The sequence below is a fragment of the Lepisma saccharinum genome, chromosome 7 (assembly GCF_977018435.1).
Source record: "Lepisma saccharinum chromosome 7, izLepSacc3.1, whole genome shotgun sequence".
Taxonomy (NCBI): Eukaryota; Metazoa; Arthropoda; class Insecta; order Zygentoma; family Lepismatidae; genus Lepisma; species Lepisma saccharinum.
In genome coordinates, this window is record NC_139235.1 from 75,210,457 (window position 1) to 75,223,510 (window position 13,054).

General features: G+C 38.9%; 1 protein-coding gene across 8 annotated transcripts in view; it reads right to left on the bottom strand.

Moving 5' to 3' along the window:
• l(2)k05819 (transmembrane protein 94-like protein l(2)k05819) overlaps window positions 1-13,054 on the bottom strand; it is a 132,318-nt gene that overhangs the window by 53,961 nt on the left and 65,303 nt on the right. For all 8 annotated transcript variants that reach the window (XM_083125451.1, XM_083125450.1, XM_083125452.1 and 5 more), the window contains 2 exons: window positions 10,280-10,512; window positions 5,301-5,425 (listed from right to left, as the gene is read on the bottom strand). In XM_083125451.1, coding sequence (XP_082981577.1) covers window positions 5,301-5,425; window positions 10,280-10,512 — 358 coding nt within the window. The remainder of the gene's footprint in view (window positions 1-5,300; window positions 5,426-10,279; window positions 10,513-13,054) is intronic.

Consider the following 13,054-nt stretch of genomic DNA (forward strand, 5'->3'; position numbering starts at 1 on the left):
ACTGGCAATAAGATTTCTTTCAGTTTTTGATTGTGTACATTTTCAAACACAACAATGCAATAGTTTCAGAGATGTGATGCTTTATTCTGTACTAGTTCTTTCCTGAACACCATGTACATAATACAGTGGAACCTCGATTTTACGTTTTTCAGGGGATCAAGCTGAAAAAACTTTAAATACAGGAAAATGTAAAATCGAGGAAAATTTATTAACATTTTACTATGTTGGGACCATCAAAATTGAATGTATAATGTGAGAAAATGTAAAATCCAGGAACATAAAATCAGAGTTCCACTGTATATTGAAATTAGGGTGGAGCTGATACCAATGCCGATGATTCGGTATTGGCCGATACCAGAAAGTATTGGTTGGAATTTATTTACCAATACGTGGCGATATTTTTCCGGCAGTTTAGTCTTTAGCAAGGGATGTAAAAATTTCAGATGACACTTTCATGGAGTCTAATTATCCTGGAAATTGTGCAAAATTTGAAATTTTCATTTATTTTGCAGCACCATTGTTGTTTAACCTAACAAGTTATTTTAATATTTTGATGTAATTATCGAATATTTTAAACAAGTTGATGCATCCAATTGAAGTGTAATACTTGCGCAATAATATTGCTTGATATTCTGAGCAACTTTTAAGTAGGGACTGGCTAAGCATGATGTCACCAGAGCAGTGTCCCGGATGTATGTTTCCAAACAAACTTTCACGCGGTGAAGTTCCTATGCTTCGGTATGGCAAATTGATCACGAAGGTGTGACTTTTATTACAATGACAGCAGTTAAGAAAGAGAAAGATGGTGTGTATCGTACATCAATGTAAAGACTAGATTCTAGAGAATACCTGGATAATTCTTGAAGCTGTCATGGCGGCAAATAATGTAGAGGTTTTCTCAGGCAATCAACCAGGTGATTTTCAGATAGGTTTCCAAGCTTTCGAGAGCTAATGTGACGTTAGCTCTCGAAAGCCTATTCGGAAATCACCTGGTTGATTGTCCGTGAAAACCTCTTCAATACCTGGATAGTTTACTCATTCCTCATGGATAAGGGGTTAGTGAAGAAATATTGTACGAAAATTGGGTAGTTTTCAAGAAATGCAGCAACAATTTACTACAGGAAAACTGATATAGAGACATTAGTATTTTGTTTTCTAACTGCTGTCACAGTAACAAACGATAACCTTCTATGATCGTTTTCACCACGTAAGATATCTTCACATATTTTTTTTAAATATGGGCTAAAACTGCAAATGTTCCAAAGGCTTCAAATTTCTGTATGTTTCCTAAAAATAAATCTGATTTTTTTATATCTTATTTAACTCCTCATCTGTAAGTAATTAGTAAAATATACAAGGGTGAATCAAATATGAACGAGCCTTGTGCGGAAAAAACAAAATTTATTGAAGGAAACAGAGACATTGCCACATCCTATTTTTCTACATAGTCTCTGCCCTTAGTGATACATTTTTTCCCACCTTGTGGTAGGTTCTTGATGCCATTGTCGTAGAATGAAGCTGGGTGGGTAGCCAACCAGTTGCGCACACCTGATCATTGGTCGCAAATCGCTCGCCCCCAAGTGCTTCTTTGAGGGGTCCGAACAGGTGAAAATCACATGGTGAAAGATCTGGGCTGTATAGTGGATGCGGAAGCAGTTCCCAGTGCATTTCCACCAGTTTCTGCTGCGTAACACCTGCTGTATGGGGTCTGGCGTTGTCGTGGAGGAACAAGACCTAGCAGATGGAACAGCCTCGTCGTTTGCGTCGATACTGCACCTTAACTTGATCCAGGAGGCTGCAGTAGTAGGGTGCATTGATGGTCCAACGTTCATGTAAGAAATCCACCACTAGGATCCCCCTCCAGTCCCAAAACATCGTGGCCAACACCTTCCCCACAGACAAGCGAACTTTGGCCTTCACGGGGTTTCCTTCGCCTTTCCTCCTCCACTCCATGCTGGCATGCTTGGATGCTGGGGTGTAATGATGCACCCATGTCTCTTCACAGGTAACGATGTGATGCAAAAACGCTTCCCCTTCCACGTCAAAACGAGTGTGAAGCTGGCGAGCAATGCAAACTCGGTCATCTTTTTGAGCAATGTTCAGCAGCTTGGGAACCCACCAAGCTGTGATTTTGCGGAAGCCCAAGTTCTTTGTGATGATTAGAGCCCGGATTTATATGCGAAATGCATGTTTCATGTAACATGCAAAAACTTATGGAAAATATTGTTTTCTTTCCGACGAAATTGTAAAGAGTCTTTTGAGACGCATATGATAGCGCATATAAGTGCATATTTTGAGTGAATTTTGTTGTGCATGCATATTTTTTAAACTTTGCAGGATAAGGCATATTTTGAATTTTATTGCTACATACTAGCATATTTCATAGTTTATCAGGAGAAAATAGCGTTGAATTTGTCGCCCACAATCGTTGGTAAATTCACTTTCGACTGCACGGAGATAACCGAATGGCGAACATACCAATTTAATATACAATATACACTATAATTTTTAAGTTTTTTTTCAGCATTTTATGTAGCGCTTTTTAAACAACATTGATCTAGCGCCTTCTGATGCTTTTACAACTGTCAACTAGCGCGAAGCCTTTCTCGCTACTTGGCAACAATTTGGAAAGGGTTTCTGCTGTCAGTGTCAAAGGAGTTCAAGAACGTGTAAATGTTATTTTGTGTTCTGTTAAACGTGTCACCTGAAAAATCCAGTAAGGCGGTATTGTTGCATAAACACGTACAATAATTTGGAAGTGGTGTATTCACAGAAGATGGGTCAGTTTTGTTCTGTGTGCTGTGCGAAAAAAGTTTTAGCAGAGAAGAAATTTCAAGTTACTCAACATGTCAATACAGCAAGACACAGGGAAGCCCTTCAGAGAAGATCGCGCAGCAAACAGCAACTGCTTACTATCGCGTCCACTAATTCAAGATCTGAATGCACAGTAAGTGATACATTGTATGTAGATATATGTTCTGCGTTTGTGAGTGCTAATATTCCTTTGTCGAAACAGAGCAATGCCCATCTACGAGGTTTCCTTGAAAAGTACACGGGAAAGAAGATGCCAGATGAATCAACGCTACGTAAAAACTATGTGCCTGTTTGTTTTAATGAGGTCATGGGAGAAATTCGGGAAGCGTTGAAGCACGAGAAAATATGGGTGTCTATCGATGAGACTATTGACGCGGCAGGACGTTGTGTTTGCAATGCTGTTGTTGGTGCAATGAAGGCGAGTGGTAAACCCTACTTACTGAATATCGAGGTGTTTGGGAAAGTGAATCATTCCACAATTGCCAAATTCTTTAACGATTCGTTAACTTTGTTGTGGCCAGATTACATCCAGTATGACAATGTGTTACTGTTTGTTACTGACGTGGCCCCGTACATTGTCAAAGCAGCATCTGGTTTGAAAGTGTTGTATCCTAAATTAGTCCATCTGACTTGTCTTGCACACGGTCTTCATCGCGTAGCAGAAATAATCAGATACCAATACCCGGAAGTAGATGCACTTGTATCAAATGTAAAGAAAGTATTTGTGAAAGCTCCTTCGCGAGTACGTCTCTTTCGCGAACTGGCGAAAAATGTTGCCTTACCTCTGCAACCGGTATTAGCATGATGGGGCTCGTGGCTAGAAGCTGTGTCGTATTATGCAGAAAATTTCAATGAAGTGAAGGCAGTCATAGACTCAGAAGATGCAGCCGCTATTTGTGTGTCACAGAAATGTTTCTCTAGAAGTGTGCAATTATTACACACTTAGAGTCCCGTAATAGCTAATCCTTTGCAGCATTCACTGTCCTTGCTGGGCAAAGTATCGCAAACTTTGTCCAGTGAAACTCACGGTGTTGACAAAATAGCGTCAGAAAAACTTCGCCAAGTATTAGACAAAAATCCCGGGTACAGAACAATCTGTGACATTGGAAATGTACTGAATGGTGAAAATGTGGACTTTGAAGAGGACCTAACACAGGAGGAAGTTTGGTGTTTCTCACATGCACCAGTGACTTCTGCTGATGTAGGAAGGAACTTCTCGATCTACAAAACGTTTCTCACTGATAAACGCAGAGGGTTTACAGAAGAAAACCTAAGAAAGACGTTCATAGTTCATTGCAACAGAGGTCATTAAGGTAAGATGTTTGGAAAAAAAAATAATTGTATATTTTTCATGCATATCTTAATGCATATTTTTGATATTTTTTTAAGGTAAGATGTTTGGGAAAAAAATTGTATATTGTTCATGCATATCTTAGTGCATATTTTTTATATTTTTCGTGCATATTTGCATGCATATTTTGCTGTTTGTTTGTGCATGGAAATCCGGGCTCTAGTGATGATTGATTGGACACTTCCATAGCTCACACCTAGTTCTGCTGCAATTTGTTTCACAGTGACTCGGCGATCTTGTTCGACAAGCTCACGAACACGAGCCATGTTGTCATTCATCACACTGGTGCGACGACGATGGGGGTGCACTTCATTTGCAACACGTTCACGGCCTTGCTGGAATTCCATACACCACACCTTCACTCTTTCCCACGAGAGGGTACCATTCCCAAACTGGGCCTGCAGTCTCCGGTACATTTCGGCAGGTTTGACGTTTTCCTGGGTGAGGAACTTAATGATTATGCGTTGCACAACAGACACTGGCACACTCTGCTCACTCATCGTGAGAGCTACTAAACGAAGCATGCGACATGCCAGCTGTTCTGGTTCCTGACTCACGACAGCCCCACCTACTGGCCGCACATGCCCAATCACACCCTGCTACCCATTCCGACGCTTAGCCAATCAAGGCTCGTTCATATTTGATTCACCCTCATATATACATTCATCAGAATCTAATCTTTACAATGATGTGCAATACACCTCCCTAACTTGCTAACTGCTGTTACTGTAACAAAAATTATCCATTTCCTACACATTTTCAACATAAAAGGATAGGAGCAAGCAGGTTGAAAGTTTTGGTTGGAAGCATACATCTGGGACATAAGCTGCTACTGACGTCACCGCTTAACCAGTCCATTACAACTTTCAAGCATCGGCATTGGTGAGAATCTGTATAGGTATCGGTTCAAAGTGGTATTGACTCAACGCTAATTGGCTTATATTTTTAGGTGGTGAAAAAGGGCCACTCCTTCATACTACTGTGATCAATTGGTGACCAAGAAATAGGTAAGAGTACTTTAACCACAATGGTCAATAACTATGAATCCCATACTGACAGAAAACATGCCACCACAAAGGGATAATTCTATGACGTTAACACAGAGAAAATTACTTCCTCATCACACAATACATACCATATCAATTTGAGCTTGGTATTGCATAGTCACCATTGCAATGAATATTTGATTACACTGTAGATCAAAACAGCCATCTATATCATTAACTTCATCCTCTTTTCCATCATTGGCCAATAGGGAATCTGCAAAAAGGCTTATATTTTATTTACATGAATTAAAAAGTCATACTGTGCTGCAGCTGCCAAACTCCAATAGATTTTGAAATCAGCACATTGGAAAATTGTGGTTAAGTTTACTGTTTGCAATTTGATTTCACAAATTTGCTCTTTTATAGTGATCATTTTGACATATATACACACAGTGTGTCCATAAAGTCATGGTGCACTTTTGACCGGTCACAGGAAAGCAACAAAACAAGATAGAAATCTTCACCAAATAAAAGGAAAACTCTCCAAGTTTCTTACCTATTCAGTGCAGTTCGATGTGGCCTCCATTTGTTGCCCGACACACATCTAAACGATACTAAAGTTCTTCCCACACACAGTTAAGGACATCTGGTGTAACAGAGTGAATAACATCTGTGATTCTCTGTTTTAAATGATTAACGTCGTTGATATGTTCACTGTACACATGTTGCTTCACATAACCCCACAAGTAAAAGTATAAGGGCGTCAGATCTGGGGATCGTGTTTGGCCATGGCTGGACAGAACCCCTGCCTATCCACAGCTGGAGGAATGTTGTATCCAGAAACTAACGAACAATGTTGGCGTAGTGTGGAGGCACGCTGTCATGTTGAAAGATGACACCTCCTGAAAATTGTGGCACTACATACATTTCCAACATGTCAAGGTAGTTGTTTGCCGTCACAGTCTGCTCCGCAAAGAAAAATGGGCCTATCACTTTATCATGCATCAGGACACACCACACGTTCACTTTAGGGGTGTTATGTTCGTACTCAACGTAGGCATGAGGATTTTCGGCAGCCCATATTCGGACGTTATGGCGATGAACATGTCCACAGACATGGAATGTCGCCTCATCACTAAACACAATCTTCTGCAGAAATTGTTGATCATTGTCGATCTTATGAAGCATAACTGTAGCAAACGCGAATCGTGTGGGTCTATCCGTCAGTTTGATAGCGTGCAACAGCTGCAATTTGTAACCCGAAAAAGGCAGACGTTTCTTTAACACCTTATGAACTGTAGTCTTGCTTAGGTGAAATTGTCGAGCACACGCACGCACAGATTTTTTAGGGCTCCTTAGGTAGCTCTCCCATATAGCCTCTACAGACTCGTCACTTACAGATGGCCTACCAGAACGGGGTTTGTCCAATAAACTGACGGTATCTTTCAACTGCTTATCCCACCGATTAATGTTATTCCTATGTGGTGGCACTTCGTTGTACACGCGACGATATTCACGTTGCACGTTAGACTCATTCTGCCGTGTTGCAGCAGTTATTGCCGCCCGTGGAGGCTGTACACGCTACTAGCTCCTTGGGGTTATGCAACCATGTTCTATGTGTCACATGTCACACCACCGAGCTCTAACTGTAATCATTTTCTTATCTTATTATGAACTACATATTTGCCAAGTTTCGTGTTTCTATCTCATTTCCTTCTGAGTGTTGCAATTTTAATGGGGAGCAGTGTACTTTCTTACTTTCAGTTAAGAAAAAATATTAAAACACTCCTAAAATTGGTTGGGGTGAGGAGAGGGTGAAGAATGCTAATTGGGACTTACCAATATTTTTATCAAAAACCATGATGAAACTGGTCTTCAATATATATTGATGATTAAATTATCAGGACTCTCTTGCTAGTAGGGAAGATGAAAAACATGGAAGTGAAAATGAGAAGAAATAAAGTGGAATATCAGAAGTGAGGTGAAAAGAAAGGGATGAATTGGTAATTTTTATTCTGAAGGGGAATGCAAAGGAAGTCACAATATTGGCATACATCTTGGACTGTGTGTGAAATACAAAGTGACATCACCGTCTTACATGAACGACAGGATTATAGTGGTAAGACAGTGTTTATTAGGGATGGATTGCTGTGAAATTTTGACCGATATCGATACACTACAGACAAACATTAACTTTTAAAAGAGTTTAGAATTTAGATTATATGTTTATATCCATAAACATTATAACAAAACTGCACAATATTGCATTAAATTGTAAGATCTTTATGGATGCATTGGATAGGTAAAATTATCGGTAATTTGACTGATAAACCGATACACCGATATGCCTATATCGGCCGATAATGACAAAGTACCAATTAATCTGTCCCATCCATAGAGTTTGTACAAGTTTACATGCCACATAGTGGATTAACAGAAAAAGAAGTGTTGGAGAACTATCATAAGATAGAAGAGATAATGGAAAAAGAACAGAAAAGATAATTGTCATGGGTAACTGGAATGCTGTTAGTAGGAGAAGGCCAGGATGGAAACACAATAGGAAGATATGGATTACGATAGAAATAAGAGGATGATCTCTTAGTGGATTTCCATAAAAGGAACTTGCTAATTGTTACTCTGGATGTTCATCAGTGTAACAGAACCATGGAAATGAAAAGACTTTAGAGTTTGAGAAATAAGGTCCACATTTTAACTATTCAAAACTTTGACATTTTAAAACCATGTGCAGATTGCTTATACTAACATGACTTCTTGGAAGATTAACCCTGAAAGAGGAGTAAAATAATCCATCCAAATTTGGTGGGGGGAAATCTAGGCCCTTATTCACATTCAGAGACCTGCACAAGACCTGGAGCAGACCCGTTCGCGAGACATCGCTCCTGAAATGACATGCAACCTGCGCAACACCCTCGCTTGAGCACCTTGCCTGACCACCTGCCCAGATCGTTCTTGGCAGGTATTGAAAACCACCGAGTACCCGCAGTCGTAAGATACCTTGTAGGTCTCAGTGCGTTCATTCAATCAACTGCACGCCCCTCCCTCTGCATGGCGTAGTTGCTTCGAGTAGAAACTGCACCAAACGCACACCTGTCTGCAGTGTTGCCAACTGCAATAGATTTTCACTACTTAAAAAAGGGAACTCGAAGCTTCGTAAGCCACATCAACAATGAAATGAGATTTACGAATGTTGCTACTCCCCTACCCCCACACACACATTGAAATAGGTTTTACGTGGCACAGGATCCATAAGTATATGTCGTAAACAACCAATATATATATATAGGGATATAGGGCAGGACTGAAATATGCCATGTTCGACGCTGAGGTCGCGAGTCGAACAACACATTGTTCTACTGTGAACACCAGGGCCATAGCCAGCCAGGGGCCAGGGCCATTGCCGTTACCCTCGTTTCAAAGTTTCATTAAAGCATATATATTATTTAAATACATTACATAATCAATTCATCCAACTCGTAACAAACCAACATTAATAGCAAATAATATCACGGGCCGCCATGGCATTCTCTGTTTTAAAACTTTTCTCACTTAGGGCCGACTCCCGCTATCCCCTAGCTACGGCATAGAACTTGATGAGACTATAATATATTATAATATATTTCTACTTTCATAAAATTTGAAATCAAGGGGTTGCAATTACTCCTCCATTCCCCCTCTTCAGGTGCCATTGGCCATCTGGAAGGAAAATTTAAGAAAAATATGAAAACTAATTCCATCTTGAGAATCCTTTAGCCCTGCTATTTTTAAATTCTGCTAGCCTGTTTTTTCTTGTACTTTAATGTTTGACCCCCATCCTTGCCCCTCCACTAGACTTAATTTCCGTCCAAGGTTGATGAGCAATGCCCCCTGGCCCCCTCTGGTTGCGCTACTGCGTGCCTGGTTAAGGCACCATGCAATGAAGAACAATTAGTTTTCAGTGAGGAGATTTTTCTTTGCTCGATCATTCATTTAGATAAATGAAGCTGTAATACTGCGTGCATTTCCTGGCAATAAGATAAAAACTGCTTACGCTGAACTGAAATCGCTAAGTATATAAATTCTCCTTGGAGCAGAGAGCTTCTCCTAGGACTTCGTAGGATTTAGGAGCTACGTAAGTAGGCAACACTGGCTGCAGCTGTCCACGTGGTGAAGAAACGCCTGGAGCGACATGCTGCCGGAGGGCTGTTTCCTTCCAGCAGGTTTTGCAGGTGCCCGGGTCTTGTTGAATGCCCAGTTACCTTGTAAGCTCAGAGCACCTTCAAGACAAGGAACCCGGGTAAAGATGCAAGTTGACTCGTTGCCGTGGGCCGGAGAGCAGGTATACCTGTTCTCGCGGGAAAGCAGGCCTCTGTTCACATTACATATGAAATAATAAATAGTCATCTTTGTATCCATCAAAGAATAATTATGTGCTTTAAGTTAGGAATTTTGGTTAGTTTTGGTACATTTGGTTAAAAATTGTCAAAATTAACCTACCAGGCTCGGTTGATATCACATGAAAATTTTTTGGTAATGTCCTTTCATTAAGTTATTCCGGGACTCATTAAGCCTCTTAAGGCATCATTGGCCGATGGCAGGGCAGGTGTTTTCGAATTTTCCTCTCTTTTCAAAAAAACACTAAGATATTCCAAATTCAGCTTAGAATTCCTTCTAGAGCATTCACACGAATCTTCAGGTAGTTTGCTTTTGCTGTTGCCTAGATATTCTCAATAGTTTCATGGCAACTATTGATAATATCTAGATAACAGCAAAGGCAAACCACTTGAAGATTTGTGTGAATGCTCTAGAAGGAATTGTAAGCATATGTAATTTTTCAGATTTTGCTATATATCGTAGCAATTTTTTGAAAGGAGGGACAAATTCGAAAACAGCTGCCCTGGCATCAGCCAAAGGTTCAGTTCAGCCTTAAGCAATAAGTACCTGGAGGGAAAAAATGTATCTGCAGCATCGAACTGATCATATCACCTCCAGTATGATCGAGATGTGTGAGGCTCTATGCACCTTCATGGCTTGGTGCAGAGAAAGAGGCACAACTTTATTTTTTATTTTTAGAGGATACATCAGGATAATTTGCAACTTATATAATAATGAAGGAAAAAAAAACGATTACCTGTAGAGTGAAACTGAGCCAGCATATTCTTAATCCTATAGTCTCCGTGGTGCATATCCCACTGAAGGGGAGTAGGACTTCGGTAAGGTGCATACAGATGCTTGCTGTCCGCTGGAAGCTCGAGATAAACCTCTGACAATTGACTGTTCACAGACTGGGACAGAGGGCGATATGCAAAGGCAGTACAGTAGGCTGTGAGACTTGTTCTTTGATAGAAGTCTTGAACTTTCTTGCTAAAGAAAAAAGACAGATGCATTGCTTTCTCTTGTCTCATCTGCAATTTGCCAAATACAAATTATATGCATATTAGAATATGTTCAATAAATATACAGAAACATCAACTGTGCATCTTTCTCTGAAATGTGGGACCTATAAAACCTGAGAAAAATTTCTAACATGTTGCTTTATTTGGGTCCACAAAGTAAATACAAAGCAGGAAAATGTACAACTTGGGAATGTAAAATGCAATCTAAATGAAACAAAATAATCAGATCTATATTGGCAAGTTTGATACAGTGAAATCTCAGTTATACGTTTTATGGGGGACAGAAGGGTAAAAACGTATAACTGAGAAAAACGTATTATTGAAATATAATTGAAATGGTAAAATTAAGTACACAAAGGAAGAAAAGGAGTATTACATATACACCAAAGTTTGCTGTATTGCACTAATCTGTTCTAAGTCGTTATTGTAAATTCACAAATTTACAAGAAATAGACATTGAAGGTGCTGGGGGGTGAAAGGGGTACCAGCAAGGTTTACCTGCTTGATCCATTCAGCCAATTCCCTACAAAAAACTATGCTGAACATTAGGACGTTTATCTTGATCTTATGTTTCCCAGCTTTATACATTTTCTAACACCACCGATGACAAAATTTGCCAGAAGGCTGTCCCGTGTGCCAGTCGACCTCTTCCTCCCCTCTTCCTTGCTTTTGTAGCAGACTATTCATTCACCATGCGACCTTGAACTCCTGCCTTCCAATCAGGGATGAAGCGAACTATTGCCAAAACGATATTCATTGAATGCTGCTTTCTCTAGCGTTTTAACACATTCTAAAAGCGTGACTCGGGTGTCTTTGTTATGCCTCCTTCCAAAAAATGTATGTGGACAATTGAGAACATGGCTCAATCACTATTCCCATTTCTTTATCTACGTAATCATTCCTAGTAGAAGGGGGAAGGAGAGAGGGAGCACGGGGGGAGGGGGCTTGCTTGGAAAACTTTCCTTTCTTGTTTGCCGGGAGAAAAGTGAGAATAATTTGTCAATCCCAGTTATCCGATATTGGTTTAGAAACGAGTGAAAAAAGTCGCTAATCTCCTCTCACAAGAGATAATTAATCTGCAACTACTGTGCAGGGCCAGTGGCATTAAACGGTACTAGACCACGTAACATTATAAATTATGATGAGAATAGCTTAAACACTCTTATTTGAACAAATATTTATATTTCAGAAGAAATCAAATCTAATTTTTAAACTTTCAAAAATAATAAAAATGAGAGTACACTTCTGAAATTCAAGTGTTTTAGGGTAGTCTAGATGGGCGATGTAATTTTAGTTGCAATTACTCACCATCATACTTACGGTAGGATTGTTATATGCATAAAAACATCAATAAATTGTGATTTACTAGGTTTCTTGTGCTTATTTGGTTACACACACATCTTTCATATGATTTGAAATCATATTTGAGCAAAATTAAGTTGTTTTAAAGTCAAAATTATATAAAAACTTACGATTTGATGTTAGTAGCGCCGTGCGCAGTAATCCTGCTTATGCAAAGTTGATAAATATTGCCAACTCTTTGTGCGGGAAAAATCTATGTCCCACAGAAAAAATTATGTTCTTTGGAAAAAAACTTTTTCCCACCTAAGTTAAAAAAGGCTTTCTCTAACATTCCATAACTCAAAATAAATAATAACAAACAGCTGAGTAATTAATAATTTGATTTATTGTGCAAACACTAAGTAACAGCAATATTCATGTAAAAATAATGTACAAAATTGTATTTTTCACATATAAATTGTTGTCAAGTTTATATTCGGTGAGTATAGTGAAAAGAATATGGAGTGGAATACACTGAGGATCCTGGGGATGAAAGGACCGGCAATGACAGGTCGTTAATTTGGTTAAGACTGAAATCGGTCTGAATCTTGTTTTAAATAAGATCTAACTTGACGAAATATGTTGTCACGTTAATATGAAAATGTCTAGCATTAAATTGTAATAACAAAAATTCCACATTGTTAAGTCGGAAAAGTAAAAATGTGAAAATTTCGTGACATGAAGAGGATCTGAACTTGGCATCCATGTTAGATTCAGCATGAAACATCAAGATAAGTATAAAGTGATGGATTAACATAGTTAATAGGACTTAATACACAATTAAAAGTTTCAATTATCATAATTGCACATTACTAGTGAACTTTGAAAGTTTTATCTTCGTGGAAAGAAAGAAGTGTGGTATTTACGATGTGGAACATAAGAATGCACCAAATCTTCTCAGAAAATTTGTAATGCAGTATTTAAGATAAAATCTTGTAATCTTTCAATATGATTTTGTGATGCGATGACATATCTTCATCTGTTGAGATACAAATGTATAAGTTAGACACTTAATGTATAATGTTCTTAATAGAAATTTGATTTGAGTTCGTTACTTTTGGAATATTATTACAAAAATAGTTTTCTAAGGTTTCTTATAGAATACCATACTGTTGAAAAGATGAATATATTCAGGTTATAATATGATTCGACTGAATAGTGGAACTTGA